The 19,603-nt window shown below is 39.4% G+C and overlaps 2 protein-coding genes across 4 annotated transcripts in view; one reads left to right on the plus strand and one right to left on the minus strand.

Moving 5' to 3' along the window:
* LRP3 (LDL receptor related protein 3) overlaps positions 1 to 6,316 on the plus strand; it is a 31,507-nt gene extending 25,191 nt beyond the window's left edge. For all 3 annotated transcript variants that reach the window (XM_084644899.1, XM_084644900.1, XM_084644901.1), the window contains 3 exons: positions 236 to 1,322; positions 1,817 to 1,949; positions 2,860 to 6,316. In XM_084644899.1, coding sequence (XP_084501025.1) covers positions 236 to 1,322; positions 1,817 to 1,949; positions 2,860 to 3,675 — 2,036 coding nt within the window. In that variant the 3' untranslated portion in view covers positions 3,676 to 6,316. The remainder of the gene's footprint in view (positions 1 to 235; positions 1,323 to 1,816; positions 1,950 to 2,859) is intronic.
* Positions 6,317 to 14,691: 8,375 nt separating this feature from the next.
* SLC7A10 (solute carrier family 7 member 10) overlaps positions 14,692 to 19,603 on the minus strand; it is a 93,749-nt gene continuing 88,837 nt past the window's right edge. Inside the window, exon 11 of the mRNA XM_084644494.1 lies at positions 14,692 to 18,965. Coding sequence (XP_084500620.1) covers positions 18,817 to 18,965 — 149 coding nt within the window. The 3' untranslated portion in view covers positions 14,692 to 18,816. The remainder of the gene's footprint in view (positions 18,966 to 19,603) is intronic.

The following is a 19,603-nucleotide window of genomic DNA, read 5'->3' on the forward strand; positions in this document are numbered from 1 at the left end:
TTACCACCCTGACCCCAAATCCTGTGACAAAAGTGGCTTCTGTTGACCAAAGTCTTTTGTAAATGCTGATGAGTCATTAGAAGCTTGTATATTTTCACCATTTGGCTTTATTAGAGAATTCTTCTGGTGGAGAGCTGGACCAAGAGTCAGTGGCTGCACACTGGGATAAAATATTAGAACTAACACATGGCATCAGATGTTTCTAAAAGTTTTAATATTTTTTTTCTCCCCACAGGAAAAATAGGCCAGACTATTTGCCAGTCTGATGAATTCCATTGTGTAAACGGCAAGTGCATTCCCAACACTTGGAAGTGTAATTCCATGGATGAGTGTGGGGATAACTCGGATGAGAGAAACTGCACCATCCCTCCAACAGAGCCTCAGTCTAGCATTTGTCCCTCAGGAACATTCCAATGTAGCATAGCCCATTCCACCAAGTGCTTGATAAATGAGTTGAGATGTAATTCAGTTAAAGACTGTAGTGATGGTTCAGATGAAGCTAACTGCCCTGATCTTTCATGTGGCAAAAGACTGGGTAATTTTTATGGGTCTTTTGCTTCCCCAGATTTGTTCCGTGCAGATCACAGCCGGACAGACCTGCGCTGCACTTGGTATGTGGACACACAAGATAATCGGCATGTCCTCTTGCAGCTTGATTTACAGTTAGGGTACAATGACTATGTAAAGGTGTATGATGGCATTGGAGAGAGAGGTGATAAATTAATGCAAACTCTTTCATATCACAACAACAGGCACTTGGTGAGTGTGGAGTCCTCAAAGGGTCAGCTCACCATTTCATATCATGCCAGATCAAAGAGTACTGGCCATGGATTCAATGCAACTTATCAGGTGAAAGGTTACTGCCTTCCGTGGGAACACCCTTGTGGAAGTGATGAGGAGTGTTTCACAGATAAGCAGCATTGTGATGGTTGGTGGCACTGCCCAAATGGCAAAGATGAAGAGAACTGTCCAGCTTGCCAGAAAAATGAATACCCATGCGAAGGAAACAGTGGACTGTGTTATTCAATACTTGACCGATGTAATAACCAAAAGAACTGTCCAGATGGCTCAGATGAAAAGAACTGCTTTACATGCCAGCCAGGAAACTTTCACTGTGGCACAAATCTGTGTATCTTTGAGACTTGGCGCTGTGATGGCCAAGAAGACTGCCAGGATGGAAGCGATGAACATAATTGTCTGGTTATAGTGCCCAGAAAAGTCATCACAGCTGCTCTGATTGGGAGTCTTGTGTGTGGCTTGCTGTTGGTGATAGCACTGGGTTGTGCATTTAAACTCTACTCACTAAGGACCAGGGAATACAGGTGAAAATCTTGTATGTTCATAATGTCCTAACTTTACTAGGTGAGCCTTTCTTTCAGTCACTTTAGGGGAAAGAATAAAATATCCATTCAAGTGAATTTTGAAACACACAGTAAAACTAAGCCAGGGTCCAATGAAACTGATGGGATTTAAAAAATGGTCACTGTGCTGTTTTTTCGCAGTGAGAGCTAATGGCCTACATTTTGGCAAGTAGCTATTTGACTGTCTCTTCCTCTATATTTACTGAGTAATATGCCGGTATCCTATACAGTTGGTTCTTTTGCATCTCTCAGCATCCTAGTGAAGAGAAGGGTTACAGTGGAGTTACCTTTACTTCTGTTGTTATGAAAACATCTATTTTAATGTAGTACTGCCCTGCTGGCTGATGACACTAGCCCTGAGGGAACTGGGAGAGAAGACTCTGTTTTTAGAAATGTCTGTCTGTGTAATTTTTGTGGGTTCCTTACCCATTTTACTCTGGTTCTGTTGGTTTCAGAGCATTTGAAACCCAGATGACTCGTCTTGAGGCAGAGTTTGTACGACGTGAGGCTCCACCTTCCTATGGGCAGCTCATTGCACAAGGACTTATCCCGCCAGTTGAAGATTTCCCTGTTTACAATGCATCGCAAGTAAATGGTTTCATTCTACATTCAAACTATCAAAAATTGGATAGACTGAATGAATCTGAAGCAACAGTAACAATGAAATCACTTTAATTTATGGAAATGCTCTTGTAACAACATGTATTTGACTTCCTCTGTACTGAAGAATTGCAGTTATACATTTTTGTGATCGAGCTAAGTTTTCTAGTTAGATGGGGACTCATCAGTATGTTGAAAGCTAAATGGATAAAAAAAGTTTTACATCAAAATAGCAATAAATAGACAAATATCAAACTAAAACAGAAAGGAGACCAGCATTTCAATCTGAAAGTACAAAGGACTTTCTTTTGCATAGAAAATACAATAAGGAGTGTGGGCATTTGTCTTCTGAAAAATTCTGGAGTTATTTTTAGTAACAAATGCAAAGTTTATTAACAAAAAGTTCTGTTGTATTTTTGTACTCTCCCATATCTGCCTTTCTCTCTCTCTCTGTCAAATGCATTTCACTCCCTATTGTGATAACTTCATGACCTGACACAGCACTTGTAATTATGTAAGCAGAGGGGAGGTTTGAGGCATCAACTGTTATCAAGTTCTCCTGTCATTGCCTGTGAGACAGGATTCAGTGGACCAATAGTGTGGTCCAGTATGGCAAATCCTACATCTAACCATGCTGAGTTGATTGCTGGGGTCAGAGGTGGGGTTGTTAAATGCAAATGGTGAGAAAAATTTCTGGAGGAAAGAAGTTTGATGCAGACTGAGCAGTCTTTGGCTTGATTTTTAAGCAGGAGTTTAAGCTTAAACTGTAACCTTTCCATCTGAGTAGCATTCTTAAGAGTCAGATGGAGAATTTAGTGGGCAGGACAGTCTTAGATATTTGATAGTGTTCTCCAATGGAAACATCAAGAAATTACAGTTTCTTGGTTCTGTTTTATAGGCATCTGTGCTGCAGAACATCCGAACAGCAATGAGGAGACAGATGAGACATCACTCATCGAGACGAAATTCATCTCGGAGGCGCTTGGGCAGACTCTGGAACAGACTGTTCCACAGGCCACGAGTGAGAGGGCAGATCCCACTCTTAACACCTGCGCACACTTCCCAAACAACACTGGGTGATGGAATTATCAATCACACAGAAGGGAATATCCAGAATCCCTCACCTTCCCCTGAGGGACCTAATTCAGAGGCAGAGACTTATGGCCAGGCTAGAGGGCTCCAAGAAGCTGGAAATAGCATTTTGCAGCCAGAGACTGAAGCCACAGAGCCATCACCCTCTAGTGTTTTATCTAATACTTGCACGGCTGCACAGGCAGAGCCTGAGACTGGACACAGTGACAAATCTTCAGGGGCTGAGGAGACCTCCAGCACTGAGCTTAAACAAACCAAGAGGGTGGATTCAGGAAAAGCTTTCAGAGACCCTTTGACTGAAAGTGTTACAGAAACACTCCGTGGAGGATCGGTGTCCAGAAGGACTGTCGCAGAGAACAGTAATTTAAACAGGAGTCATCCGCTGAGTGAAGAGCCACGTAGATTACCCTTAAAAAAATGGGAGTCCAATTACTCAGACCGCCCTATGAATGTTTGTATTCAGGTGGATGGAGAGCAGCGATGTTGCCCTCATTCCTATCGGGAAGAACCTTTGGGTATTCATGCGGCTTGTTGCCATTCTGTGGAAGTGCCAATGCTAGAGTCCTCTACTCCCCTCTCAGAAATCAATCCCAGTGATGATGAATCATTACTAGTTTGCTAATGACATTTTGTTTTGGCCCTGTAGATTTTGTAACTTTAAAATGTACATTGCAGTGCGCACTGATTATAACCGACACATCCGTGCTTTCAGCGTAGTCCGTTAGAACCAATGTGCATTTATCCCAGAGGCAGTAGAATACCTATGACAAGACTGTGGGACAAATTTTGTCTTTGTTGATATGCCTGAAACTCAAGTGGGGTAAAAATGGGCCAATGTTTGTGTTCAGGGGCCAAGAGTGAGTGAGAATCTATTGTCACAATTTGTGAGTATTTCCATCCTCCTTTGTTTCTTCTGTGCATTTATTCACTTTCACTTTGCAATCAGGGAATTTTAGTTTGTTCAGTTTAAAGTCACTTACTATTGACATTAATGTGCTAGAGAGAAATCAGTTGGCAGTCTGTGTAGGCGTCAGTCACAGGGAATTACAACTGTCGGTATTCAGCTAGAGAAATCAAATTGTTGTCTTTTTAGTTTATTGGTTTTAATTAAAAAATGTTTACACAATACATTTAGCAAAAGTCAAATCCCTATGGCTCCTCTTTCTCTTTTGTGAAAACTACCACCTTTTTCTCCATTCCCTTCAGAAGTGTATTGTTGGCCATAGATGTCCAAAAGCATCCATTGCAACCAAAGTTTTTGTATTCTGCATACAGAGAAGAATCAGGTTTTTTATCTGCCATAACTTGATAATAACAAATTAGCCATGTAAACGATAAACTGGGGTGCATTGAGCCCCATTTACAGCAACACATTTATATTATCATATATTTTACCATATTCACAATGGTTTTGTTAAGTTTGAATTTTTTTTTCTTCTCTTTTTTTAAGCTCTTAGTATCATGCCATTTTAGGGCATGGTCTAGAGCAGTGGTGGGCAACCTGCGGCCTGTGGGCTGCATGCAACTCTTCAGGGTAATCCACTGGCAGGCCGTGAGACAGTTTGTTTACATTGACTGTCCGCGGGCACTGCCGCCGATAGCTCCCAGTGGCTGCGGTTCGCTGTTCCTGGACAATGAGAGCTGCAGGAAGCAGCACAGGCTGCAGGGACATTCTGGCCGCTGCTTCCTGCAGCTCCCATTGGCCAGGAACGGCGAACTGCGGCCACTGGGAGCTGCAGCCGGCCGTGCTTGCGGATGGGCAATGTAAACAAACTGTCTCGCAGCCTGCCAGCGAATTACCCTGACGGGCCGCAGGTTGCCCACCACTGGTCTAGAGAATTAATCAGTGCTTCCACTCTCTCATTAGCTACAGTGGGAGTTGCAGTTAGTGGATTTTTTAATGGTATGCTCATTCTTTTGTTGTTCTTTTAGATATATGCTAGTTGAAAAGATCTGTACCATTTTCAAAACTGAAAATGTGCAGACATCTGAGTAGTTTGGGTAGACCCCTGTGCCTTTTGCTTTTTAAAATTTTAATTAAAAACAGCAAAGCTATTTAACTAGGAGATGTGGTGATGTTGCCTAGATAGGAGTGACTCACTACAGAACAACAAAAATTATCTGGTGAAATCTTGGCTCTGTTGAAGTGAATGGGAGCTCTGCTATTGAATCCAAAAGAGCCAGGATTTCACCCGTGTTTTAATGTACCATTTCTACTTTAGTTTTCCTCTTCTGAAGAAGCACATAATTTTAAAAAATACAGTCAGCAATTTTTTTTAGACTGGAGAAAGTAAGTTCGTTGCCACTCCTTTATAGGGAAGCAGGTGCAGGATGGTGTGTCTCAGTACTCTGAGACCTGTCTACTACTGTAGGACAGCTTCCAGTTAGGAAGTGAATAGGAGCCTTAACTCCAGATTGTGCTGACACAGTTATTAATTGCTCTTCTATTAAAACTACACAAGATTTAACCTGAGCTGCACAATCCAAATAGTCTTTAACTCCTGCAGGTCACTTGAATGTGATGGGAGTTGAGACTGTGCAGTGAAGGGTGAATGAACACCTGAGTGTCAAGATGTTTGACCTTTTAATGGGCTATATTCTGCCCTGGATCTTTTTACAGAACTCCCAGTGGGAGTCCCAGCCAAGAAATGAGGTCAGGGCTAGGCCCACTGTGCTTTTGGTTGGCTTTGCCAAATCATAATGTGAAAGAACAGCATTGATGTGCTTTATTTTTTCTCTGACACAAATTATTTTTATATTGTGTTTTCCAAACCAGGAAGAAACCGAAGATTCAAAATTGTAAGAAGATTAGGAGTAGGTAAGGGTTTTGGTCAAAGTGCATTCCAGTAAAGAATCATAGTTACATGAAGTAAAAAATAAAAATACTGTTTGGTCAGATATTTCCTTCCACATATTTCTGTGGTCAGAGGTCATTTAGCCAAACAAAAAGGTAGTTTTGAGACTATTTTACTTTCCTAGCCTTTGTAAGCATTTTAGGTTCCACCCCTAAAAGGTCATATACTGTAGTCATTAACCTGCCAGGGAGGTTTGTGTCCAAGGCTCCAGTTTTTAGTGTCTTTTTGTCTAAAAGTTATTTTAAGTACATAGAATTGTATTTATAAAATAGTAAACTTAGTTATAATTGGATGGAAGATTACATTTCAGAGTAAATACTTTACAAACAAAAAGAACCTTATAAATAAATGTATTTAATTCTGTTACAGAAACATATTTCTTTCTATAATAAAATCATTTTGATCCTACTAAGCCTTAAATTATATTATCACTATTGTAATGTTCTTCTGACAATTTAAGTTGAAATATGTACTTCAGAACATAATGATCTTTTGGTACAGCAGTGCACAACTAGTAATGCCATTCTTTAGCTTAAAATAGATGTAACTTCAAATCATTTCTTAGTATCACTTTCATACATATTTTGCTTATGGTTGAAGATGCATTTTGATAACTAAATGGTAATTTAAATGAATCCATTTTTATTTCTAGTATAGTTAAACATCACAACTCCATTTACAAAGATCTAGGAAACTGAAAAATTGAAGCAGTAATGAGGTTTACAGATACCATCATCCAGGAAATATTCAGCTTCCTCTTTGTGGAAACGTATAACCCTGCATAACTAAAATATACAGCCCTGTTGCTTTTTGAAAAGCACATAACTTTTTTGTAGTCTGCAATAAACTGTGATTTTTTTAAATCTAGTATATTGCTTCAAGTGAAGAATCCCTAACTTAAACATTTTGCAGGAGAAATGTGTTGTGTTCTGTAAGTACAAACGAGTTGTGCATTATGGTGTCACGGACTGGATAGAAGATATGAGATTTGCCTTACTATAGACCTAGTATTTTCCCAGCTTTTAAAGATTTATTTAATTTTATTTAATTTTCCATGAAGAAACCTTTATTTTATTTGTTTTAATATAAATTGCATGTTCATAAAGGCTTAAAAATAGTTGGAAAAACTGTAACTGAGACAAAAATGTAAAGGAAAAATAAATAACCTTTTCTTTGTTCCTTTTGAGATGAGGGAAAATATCATGCTTCAGTGGCTACCTAAGCTCAAGTTACTAAGCCAATAAAATTGTTCAAATTCTTATTTTTATGTTAATCTCCTAGTGCACTTCTTGGGATCTTTGAAGTTTTTGAATGAAAGGGGGAAATATTTTAACATTTTAAAAAAAATCATGTCTGATGCATTTAACTCTCTTAACCATCTTAACCACCGTTCTTTAGCAAGAATGGTGCAAGCATTAAAGAGAAAACTGAATTCCAAATGCTGTTCGTCTCTCTTGTTTCTGTAAAACAGTGAGAGTCAGAGTGTCTGAACTTTCTGACATCTGTCAGTTTATACTACCGTCCTCTAAATGTAATTTTGTTGTGTAACTACCTTCTTGGGTGATTTTTGTTGACATCTCACCCTGCTGCAACATTTCGCTTATGTTTGTATTTATTCCATGAAAATTCTAAAACTTTACCATATGTTATCATGCATATGCCTGTTACCATATGTTATCATGCATTTGAACATCTAGTGCCAAATTGTCAAAGGTACTTAAAAATCCACACTCTCAATTCCATGTGCTACACACCATTTGCAAATCAAATATGCCTACATTTGCAGTTACCGTCTTTGCTCATCTATGCGCTTATTTTAGTGTACAAATACTACATGCGTTTGCATGTGTGTAGGTATGTAGAAGCCCTCAAATTTTTTATATCCACTCCTTTAGAGGCATATCTGAAAATTTGTCCTTAATTCTTTACTGCAGTGGTGTCAGTCACTCCTTTCAACTGGGTGAAAATGCATCGGTAGTACTATGTACAAACGGTTTTAAAAGGCATACATTTACCAAAAATAACCAACATTACCTCTGGCATAACTTGTTCTCGATCTTGTTCCATCTGAAAACAGCTTCTTTGGGCTCCTGAGCCTCTTCATTCTTCACAGCTACAGGGGACACTCACAATTGTTTTGGTTCCCTCTCTCCAGCTTTTGTTCAGTTTTTCATAGTGGAGTCCTTGGCTCTTCCCTGCCTGATTTTCAGTGGGACTCTCTCAAGCATTCTCGATGCTGGTCGGGACCAACTGCCCAGATTCAAATGCTGTCTCTGTTGGCATCAAGACTTTTCTACAGTCAGAAAGAGCGGGGTGAGCCGTGAGCATGACTTGTCCCCGAGTAAATCTTACGACTGTACAAATCGTTAAAAGTACACGACATGGTTTACGATAAAGTGCTGACACAGCTATAACTATAGTGGCGCCGGCAGTGAGATTGTAACTCTTGATGTGAGGCTGAAATTGAATATAGCCCTTACAATGGAAATGGAGTAATAAAAAACTCCTAAACACCACACACTCATAGTAAAACTCATGGACAGCCTCTGCAGCAGAATGGATGTGTAAAATGGCAAATTAAGGAACCATTGTTGATCCAAGAGTTTTGGTCTCCATGTGAATCAGGATTTTAATCTCTCAAGCAGCAGTTGGTATTTTTAACCTGTGCAAATGCCTGAAATAAAATATTGACTTTGTCCTCATGACCTCAGTTCCACAGGCAGCAAAAGTAATCATATCTATTGTTAACCTACCAAATTATATTAAACTGTCCTTCTCCCTCTCCCAGCCCTGGCTTTGGTGGTGTTGGCTGCAAGGATTAATGTCCAAAAGAAATTTGAAGGATGACATGAGTGAGTGGGACAGGCTTATTTTTAACTGCTATGTATTGTTATGCCTTTCATACCTTATTAGCCCTTCTCCTCTAAGTTTTCTTTCCTATTAGAGCTGTTTCCTTTCTTATGAGATTAGAATAAACGGAACTGTGGTAATTTAGCCTTTATTCCCTGTTCCTTCCATTGGCCCTTGAAAGGAGACACCTTCACCTTCCCTTGTCCCTGTTAGTGGCCAAAGTGCAGAAGGAACAATGCATGAACATTTGCTCTGTTAGCACCAGGAGCTGGTGGAGCTGTGAGATTGGTCACACTGCTGTAGTTGTTTCCTCCTGGTGAGCGTTGGCCTTTTATAAGCCATTCTGAAGAGTTGTGTGGTGGCTGCTCACTCTGTTGCTAGTGAGGAGTCAGCTGGAGCTGGTGGTTTGTTGCTGCTCCACTGCTGTACCTCCGTGCCCGTGCATGTACTGGGAGCATGGAGTGGAGGATTAATGGGCCTGCCCTTTCCTCTGCTCCATCTCTGCCTCCTTGGGTCCCTGGTGCATGTATTCCAGCCTTTGACTTCAATGGGAGCTATGCATGCAAACTGAAATACCTACATCTACTGCAGTAGCTGCAAAGTATTTGGAGGCTTGTCCTGCCTTATGTACACAACATATTGATAATTGTCATGGCAAGTGACACTATAGGGAGAAACTTCAATCAGGAATTTTTCCTGCAGCTGGAATACAGGGTGGTATGTGGGATTATTAAAGAATGAGGAGAGAACGCAAATAAGGGCAAACTTGGCCTAATTAGGCCACTGGTTACCGAGTCCATCAGATCAGTATAATGTATATTTCTAATATAACAGCAGTTGGACATCTTTGAACTCACCAGCCAAAACCCTACATTTCTATAAAAGGGCAAAGTCAAAACGGGCAAGCCCAAAATTTGACATGCTGGTTTCTTGTATATCTGTTGAGAAAAGATTACCTAATTACTGTGTTTTTTTCCTTTTAAATACTTCAATATTTCATCTTTTAAAAAGAAAAAGTCCTAACAGCTCAACCGTTACGAACAGCCGTACAATAACACACAGGTCTGTGTAGCTAGCAGATGGCACAAAGGAGCTTGAATGCAAACACATTTCATTTTCAAGGTCACAAAGAGCTATAAACAACACTGAGTGAAAAAATATATGAAAAATACCTTGACTGCGTCCTCTGAAAAAATATTTCTGAGTGCAGTCCTTGTTTTTGCTGAGGATAATTTATGGATCATGCTGCTTTGTGAGTTTCAAGGCAGACTTAAAAGAAGCTCCCTCTCCTCCCCGCATTCCAAAAAGGTTTGAGCGGATGGTAGTGCTGTGTAGCTGGTAAACTCTCCCAACATTATCCTACAGGCAATGGAAAATCTGCTTCCTTTTTAAAATATAATTTTTTGGAAATACCAGAGTGGTAAATATTTATAAATAAAATATCAGTTTTTGTATTCAGCAACATCTAAGAGCTGACAACTTTCCACAAACTAGTAGCATTTTAGAGTGAGAAGTATTCTGGAGAGCAGCTGGATGGCATGTTATATAGCGTGAATTGTTTGTGCTAAATAATTTTCTCTGATTAGAACCTCTGCACAGAATGTACGATGGGCCAGTGTTGATCATTCGGGGGCAACTTGTGTCCAAGGACACAGCTTTTAAAAAGGGATGGCAAGAGCACCCCAGGGAATGAATTCTCTCCCTTCTCTTCCCCCATTCCCCTACTCCAGGGAGGTAGTAATTTTCTGCTGGCCTCTATTTAAACCTTGTCCCTTCTCACCCACTGTCACACATACCTGCTCACAATAGCTGGGTGGGGGAGGAGGGAGGCAAGGCTCAGTCTATTCATTGCCCATTCCCCCCCTCAACCCATTTCCTGCCCATAACCTGGTAGAGTGGGGAGAAGCACAAAGCATCCCCTAACACTGCAGCTGAACCCAAGGTCCACCTAGCCTGGGCGGTTGCATGGGAGGTGATGGGGTGTCTCATTGCCCTTTAAGCTGCTTAGCCCTGAATCTATCCCTAAACTATTTGCCAGCTGAAATGTCTATCTGTCCTTGGTGTTGATGAGAATTTTTACTGGCACATCAGGTGTGAAAGTAAAACACAGGGGAAAAGTGCTGGAGAGGCATAGCAGTATGTGGCACATGTTGCCAAGTGATGCTTAGCAACCTAACATGGATAACAGCGCTTTGCAATGCTGAGCATGCAGAGTGAATGACGTTTGCATGTATTACCAGAAAGAGATTAGATAACAAGACTAAAGAGCTGGAGAAAGAGAAGGTAGTTTCAGAGCCAAATGCAGTCCTGAAGTCACTGGGCACAATTCCATTGCCTTCAACAGAACTATGCTCACAACAGGGCTGGATTTGACCTTGAGTCTTAGCATTGTAAAATACGTCAAATCTTCAATGTGGAGGACGAAGTGGGGCACGGGAAGTTTCGTCACCTGCAGTATTGGGATCAGACGTTGGGGTAACAGGCATGGTTTAGTGATATCACCATACTTTGGGACCCTTGTTTCTATTGGAAACAAAAGCCACGTTTACAAAGTGTCCTCAAGTGAGGTGGTAATTCTGTCAGATTTTTACCCTCACAGCAAAATGAGGGCACAGGCACAATCTGTTGCAAACAAAAATGCTAGACTGTATGTATATGCCCTTGATTTATGGGGGCAAATGCTGATTTTCACCTGCAAAGTCTGCATTGCGATGTCTATTCAGGAGGAGAGATTGCAGCTTGTGTAGGCAAGCTCTTTAAAAATAGCAGTGTGGCTGCAGTGGCACAGGGCTAACCGCCCGAGCACAATCCTCCCCAGGCCCTGGCTATGTGCTGGGATGGCTGCTCCAGTTGGGATCACACCTACTGGGATGGTGCCAGGGTAGATACAAATGGATTTTAAAAAATCAATTTTTTCAAAATTTAAATTGGATTATTTTAGTTAAATAAACCTACTTAAAATTAAATTTGAAATTGATAATTATGTCGAGAGCCACATTTATTAAAATCTATAAAAATTATTTACACTAAATACAAAAAATAGTATTAAGCAGTACATGTTGGCTGCCAAGTTTCAAAGAAAATCAGACCACGGCACTGGTGGAAGTTACTGGCTATACATCTGGAACAAGAGTTTGCTGAAGTGCTAAACCAGCTTTTGAAAGCAGTAGTCTCTACTGCAGGTTCAGAGAAAATATTTTCTTTGTTTCAGTTTAGTAATTTAATTAATTTAGAAACCAATTTGGACCAGAAAGAGCAGGAACGTTTGCTTTCTTCTTCCAGGCTCTGAATAATAAAAATCAAGTATGACAGAATGAGATCTACTGGTTCTAAAATTTGGAAGGGTATGATGACTGGAAACAATCAATTCATTAACTACAGATAATTTCTTTGTTTAATAAATCAGTTTTAAATTTAAAACATATTTTGATACATGTTTTTTCTCATGCATTCAGCACTTTTAAGGTAGTTTTATTTAATGAAAATAAATGCTGTTTTTGCATATTTTAATTGAATTTCCATCCCAATAGTGCTCAACACAAATTACAAATAAAAAAATCAATAAAACATTTAAAAATTAAGGGTCTGGATAAATGTAAGTTAAACTTTGTAATTGCTTAAAGATATGTGTATAGATGTAGTGTATCCTCCTAGTGAGCAATAAGAAGTACAAAATTTAGCGTAAAGACTATGTATCTAATTACAAAGCAACATGTTTTAAAGGTTTCAGAGTAACAGCTGTTTTAGTCTGTATTCGCAAAAAGAAAAGGAGTACTTGTGGCACCTTAGAGACTAACCAATTTATTTGAGCATAAGCTTTCGTGAGCTACAGCTCACTTCATCGGATGCATATATCCGATGAAGTGAGCTGTAGCTCATGAAAGCTTATGCTCAAATAAATTGGTTAGTCTCTAAGGTGCCACAAGTACTCCTTTTCTTTTCATGTTTTAAAGGTTACTAACTAATGAGACTCAACCTTCCCTCAGGAAAGTAACTAAAAAGTATAAATGCAAAACATGATTAAAATCAATTATTTAAATCTAGGTTTCCTGTGTGTTGATTTAAATCATGATTAAAATTGGTGATTTAAATTGCTTTGATTTAAATCAGTGAATGCTTTGGTGGTACACTGACTTCCAGCCTTGACCTGTTTAGTGCAACTTGACCTGGCGTGGTTCAACAGAGACTCTCTCTGGGTTTACCAGGTAAAACTGCTGTTTAGATACCACAAAGGTCTTGCTTTGAGTCTCAGTTTCAGTAAAATGTGGGATGTACACATGGCAAGCCCAATGCACTTGATGAGGGGCCTATGAAGTGATGAATGTCTGCTTACAGACCACCAACTGAGAGACAAAACTTCACAGATTTTATGGCTAGACCCTAAACCCAATACAAGAGAACAAATTAGAGGTATGTCATCTTTGCTGTGTATTGACAGCAGCTCACAAACCTGCAGGATTTTGATTCATCAAAACTCTTCATCAGCTCTGCTTAGCTTTAGTTTCTTGGTACAGGAAGTCAGATTTATTTTTATACCATGAAATTCCTTTGTCACATCCATCTTTTCACTGGCTTCCAAGCTGCTGTAAAGCAAACTTCAAGGTTTCTCTTCTGGTTTATAAAACTTTAAATACGCTTGTAACTTCGTACTTAATTTCCCTTCTCCTCCAGTTGGATTTTTGGGATGCTGGATTGTTGGAAATGCTAAAAACAGCAACAGAGCATTTTTCAATAGTTATCATGGCCCTATAACGATCAGTCTTAAAGCACAAGAGACTGTAAATCCATTTAAAAACTTCATTTGAAGCCCAATTCTTGACCCAACTTTTTCTACCAGTAATATGCTCAGTTGTTTTTACTGGAGTTTAAGGCATCTGGGTTTTGTTTTGTACGCAGGTGACTGTAATACCACCTGGGCTTTTTTATTAAATAAATAGAAATGGGTCTATTTCTGAGCTCTAAACAGCACCATAACTTTGAGGTAGTTTATCTATCCTTAAAAAATGTTTCTATTGAGGTATAAATGGTGCATAATTCTCTCTGTGGTCATAGCTTTTCTTTTTGAGAAATGAAAAATTAATATCCAGCTTATATGGATTTATATGTCAAGTAAGGGAAAATTAACATATTGACAATAAAGAGAATAATAATATGGTAAAGGAGGAGGAATCTAGTGATGTTTCAGTTAGGATAGCAAATATCTTGGGATTGCAGTGGTCCTGAACACCACCGGTTTCATATTTCAACCTCTCTTTTGGATGCTATTCATTCACTCTGTTCTATCAAATATCAAGAGATTCCTGACATGACTTTTTGTATCAAATTGGCTCCATTTCCCCACCTTTCCCCTTCTATTTAAAATACTATGGTGGTAAAACTGGCTGACTGGGCTGGTAGTTTGCTTTAAAATGATAACAAGAACATTAAATTTGGACTAATAGGCCATTTTCTACCATCCTTAGGGATACTAGGACACTGATGAACATTCTAAAAATACCTAAGACAGAAAGAGATAGAAGTCTGAGTAATAGAAGTTTTGATGTCATTTCCTTCACTTATTTAAAAAGACATGCAGTCCATCTTAAATCATTAGATCTTTTTCTTTGGTGGAGCATGAAATTATCTTGCTGGCTGGGCCTGTTGATTTTGACAGTCAGATATTTTATAAATTAGAAACTAACTTTAATGTAAATTTTTTAAAATATAATTTTGTTGAGATTATAAATGAAACTGTTTGTGATCACTAAATAGAACATGCTGAAATAGGTTTCAGGTGCGGTGATTTATGGATTAAAGATGGGCCCAAACTAAAACCCTGAATCCAAAACATCTCTAAATTAAGCCTCCTGATTTTAAGCCCAGAGGGTTCTTATTTTTAAAGTATGAAAATGTAGCAGAATCAGGAAAGATTTCAGACAAAAACAATTAACAACTGTGAGGCAATTGGTCCTTTAATTCTGATTTTCATTTCCTTAAACAAATAAACAAACAATCTAAGCAGTTGCAGTATACTCTTATCATTTGTGCCTTTCTCATAACAGCACAGGCTTGTTGCTGAAGAATTCTGCAAAGCCTAAACTCCAGCCAAGTTTAATATCTTCATTGTTGGGGGAAATAAACTATTGTTGATGCTAAACTCTATATAATTTGCTATCTTGTGATATTGGCAGGGGAAGGAATCTTTTCTGAAACTGTCACTGAGCATGAATTTTAATCTGAAGAACATCAGAATCTTGGTCATGAAAGCCTTGACAGACAAAGGTAAATCATGATAAACCAATATAAATTTGTTTTCTTCAACACAGTGATGGGTGTTCATCCTCTGTCAAAAATGTGGTTTCATGTATGTAACTTTCATTTGCAATGCTACATATTCATAAGGTTATTTAAATGTAGAGTCTCTCTAGCATTTATATATGTATATACACAACACACACTTTCTCTCTAACTACATGTATACTTTAATAATCTCTTGATTAACCACTTCATACAAAGAGAGGAGGGTATATTTTGCTTCCTTTTAAAATATCTACTGTCTGAAAGATCTGGATATATACCATCTGGAGGTATATATTTAAAATAAAAACATATTCTAAATGCTAAATTCTGTTGAAAGATGCTTTCCTTGAACTTGCCTCGTAGTCTGAGTTTCAGGTTCAATGTATTTGTAGAGAGTAGTCCTATGGTACTTGACAAACTAAGAGACCAATTGAATCCTTAATTGTTGTACCAAGGCCTTTAAAATACAGTAAATCATGATACTTGCAAATTAAAATTGATATGGCTATTTTAAAAGTAGTAAATATGATCATCTATATTTCTAAAAGTTATAACAAAGTAGTAGCTATTGGACTATTGCTCAAAGCTATTCTGTGATTTTGCATTTTTCAAAAGATTCTTTGGTATGAAAATGGTCACATTTTTACATTTGCAACCACCATAAATTTACCAAATAAGTCACTACTAGAACTCTAAACATATCAATTTGTTACAGCTACAAACATGCCAAGGCACCTTCTAATGAGCAGCTGGTGGTAAAAATATTAAGGACAGTTTCTTCATTGAACATGGATGAAATGTGGAGTTTGTCTTCAAAGGCAAGGTGAATTTTTGTGTGAGCACATTAGAAAAAATAGAAATATACCAGAATTTGTTCCTTTTTTCCCATTGCAATGTATACTAGAAATACAGTAGAGTTCTTTTTCTTCCCATTTGACAGTAGAACTGTACAAAGTTTTTAGCATAACTGTCCGGTTATTGTAATGTTGTTTGCCATGTTGTTGTAGCCGTGTTGGTCGCAGGATATTAGAGACAAGGTAGATGAGGTAATATCTTTTATTGGACCAACTTCTGTTGGTGAAAGAGAAGCTTTTGAACCTCACTGAACTCTTAACACCTTGAATAGTCTCTTAGAATATGTGTGAACTACTTATGCTAAACACTCTGTTCCACCTTGTATTTAGTTGTGACATTCAGGCTATGTCTACAATGCACTTAAGTCATTCAAACTTTTTCGGTCAGGGGTGTGAAAAAAAATCCCCCTGAACGACAAATGTTTTAATGACGAAAAGCGCCGGTGTGGACAATGCTTTGTTGGCAGGAGATGCTTTTCTGGTTTCGAAGCTATTATCCCTCGTTGGGAGTGGTTTTATGTGGTCATCTGGAGAGCTCTCTCCTGGCGACAAAGAGGTGCTACACTGCTTATCTTACAACAGGGCAGCTGCACATGCATGTCATTGTAAGGTGCACAGTAGTGTAGACATCGTCTGAGTACCTTTTCCAGTGCCTTTCTGTGCTGTCTATCCTTGTACTAAGGTCTTGCTTACAGGAGAGTTTTACCAGTTATATCACTCTGAACTCCCCTGTGTGGCTACTAGATGAGTGACTTTGGTTTAGCTTAAATCCTTTTCCAAGTAACAAGCTAAACCAACCCCTCACCCCCAGCTTTTAATACTATAAGTAGGGCCCTACCAAATTCACGGCCACGAAAAACACGTCATGGACTGTGAAATCTGGTCTTGTGTGCTTTTACCCTATAGTATACAGATGTAATGTGGGAGGCCAGTGTTTCTCAAATTGGGGGTCCTGATCCAAAAGGGAGTTGCAGAGGGGTGGCAAGGTTATTTTAAGGGGAGTCACGGTATTGCCACCCTTACTTCTGCGCTGCCTTCAGAGCTGGGCGGCCACAGACTGGCAGCTGTTGGCCAGGCACCCAGCTGTGAAGGCAGCGTCTTGCCAGCAGCAGCACAGAAGTAAGGGTGGCAATACCATACCATGCCACCCTTACTTCCGCTCTGCTGCTGGAGGTGGCTCTGCCTACAGAGCTGGGTTCCCGGCAAGCAGCTGCCGCTCTCCAGCTGCCCAGCTTTGAAGGCAGCATCGCCACCAGCAGCAGCACAGAAGTAAGGGTAGAGGTACCACAATGCCCCCTACAATAACCTTGCGAACCCCCCACAACTTCTTTTTGGGTTAGGACGCCTACAATTACAACACCATGAAATTTCAGATCAAAATAGCTGAAATCTTGAAACTTACGATTTTTGAAATTGTATGACTGTGAATTTGACCAGAATGGACCCTGAATTTGGTAGGGCCCTAACTATAAGTGTCCATAGGGTGGGGAGGAGGTTCTTGTATAACCGTCACTTTTAAATTCATCCCTTAGGTTATACTGAAACTTTCCCATGTAGAGGAGGCCTTAGATAGATAGCCTGTCCTAGAAGCACCAATGATTAGCCAATACTTGCTCTATTGACATTTGTTTCTTAAAGTAGCGCATCAAATGTATAGACGTAAAGATTGTGGTATTTGAGGCTGGTGTTTTTGGTTTACACAAATATTGCTTGCAATTCCTGTTTGAAGAAAAAGTATATGCTGTAAGAAGTGACTAACCAAGTTTAAAATCAGTTTAAATACATTTTTTTAAATTTGAAAGCTTGTCTCTTTCACCAAAAGAAGTTGGTCAGATAAAAGATATTACCTCACCCACCTTTTTTTCTGGTTATTGTAATAACAGAGCTGTTCAGATTTCATAATACAAACCGCAACTCCTGGTTTGCAAAACTGCTTGAAGACTGAAGTTACTTTAGATCATATCACAATTTCCATGGTTTCTTTACATAATTGAATAATGACAAAAATGATCAAACACAGTGTAGAAGTTATACATTCAGCTCTAATGTATTGTATGTAAATACCCTGGATAAGCTCTTAGGGTCTGTCTACACAGCAAAGAAATACCCACGGCTGGCCCATGCCAGCTGACTTGGTCCTGCAGGGCTCAGGCTGCAGTATTTCATTGCTGTGTAGACGTCTGGGCTTGGGCTGGAGCCTGAGCTCTGGGACCTTCCCACATGTACGGTGTCAGAGTCCAGGCTGCAGCCTGAGCCCGGATGTCTACACAGCAATGAAACAGCCCCACAAGCCAGTGCCTGAGCCAAGCCCCACGAACTACAGCAGTGGGTTTTTCTTTGCTGTGTAGACATACCCTTACTGTTCACTCAACAATGGTCACAGTTTTAATACCCAAACTTGCAAATACAGAGGCTTGGGTGTAACTTTGCTCTCAGGGGTAAAGTTATGCACGTGCAGAAGTGTTCACACAATTGAGTTTTTTTAGATTGTAATTTGAAAACTACCTGGGTTAGAGTTGTGTCACTGGCTCCCGTGGGAGCATGAGTAGGACCACTGGCTTTCCCTATTCCATTGACTTTTCCCCATTTTATTTTCATTATTGGAAGAGGTCCCAATCTTGAAATTTCCAGATTAATCTGCTTTACAGTACAACCCCAAGGCTGCTGGAATTGGTGATGAAGAACTTAGCTTACTGTACCTGCACTAAACTTCCTTGCTGACTGAAATACACTGTCAGAAATAAATAACCAGCTCCTTATTTTATTTTTTTAGGAAAAGCTAAGAGCTAAGGACTGTTGTAAAGGTGTAGCTCATTTCATGGGCTTCTGTATCTGACTTCTAAAAACTTTTTTTTTTCCAAGAAAAACTTTTTGCAAAAATCAACATGTAAACAAAAAGCTACTTCTGTCTCATCGATTGCTTCATTATTTCTCAAGGACTTTTCGCTGTTTCTTCAAGGACTTTTCACTTCGTGGTAGCTGAGAATGAGTGAAAGGCAGATCATCCTCTTCTGGAGCTCCCTCTTGAGGGTGGACGACGAAACACAACTTCTGTCCCCAGTATGTCATGGATTCTATGAAAAACACAAACTCGCTTTGTTAAAGTGATGATTATTTGAGTCCTCTCAAAAAGTCTTCTACGTGAGCACGCATACATCCAAAGCTCTGCTGTTTATGCAAGTCCACGTACAGTGAGGCTTACCCCATCATACCATATTATTGCTTTTTTCCAGTGAAAATGATGAATTAATTTTTTTCCTAAAGCATTGAGTCCTGAGAGTCAAAGGACCCTAAGGGAGTTAGGCACACAATTCCCACTGACTTTCACAGGGTGGAAAGTTTCTAGACTCCTTTGGACATCCTAGCCTTAAAGCAAATAGTTTTTTAAAAAAACCTTAAAGACCTTTTTCTAGCTAAGATGTATGACTGGTGTGTAATTTATTTTCATGAGAGTGGTAGATCCTGGCTTTCCTATCTTATGCACGTGGGAATTCTGGACATACATTGGGATGGATATCAGTACTGTGCTGGGGGAATGAACACATTCAAAATCGTCACAAAAGTAGGGTGGGGGTGGGATAGTGCTAAAGTCTGATTTGCCAAAGCACTTAAGTGTTGGTTTATTATTTATTTAACACTTGAGCTCAATGAGACTTACTTGCATGCTGAAAGGTACACGCCTGAACAAGTGCTTTGCTGAACAGGCCAAATA

This window comes from Lepidochelys olivacea (genome assembly GCF_965140295.1).
Source record: "Lepidochelys olivacea isolate rLepOli2 genome assembly, chromosome: 12".
Classification (NCBI taxonomy): domain Eukaryota; kingdom Metazoa; phylum Chordata; order Testudines; family Cheloniidae; genus Lepidochelys; species Lepidochelys olivacea.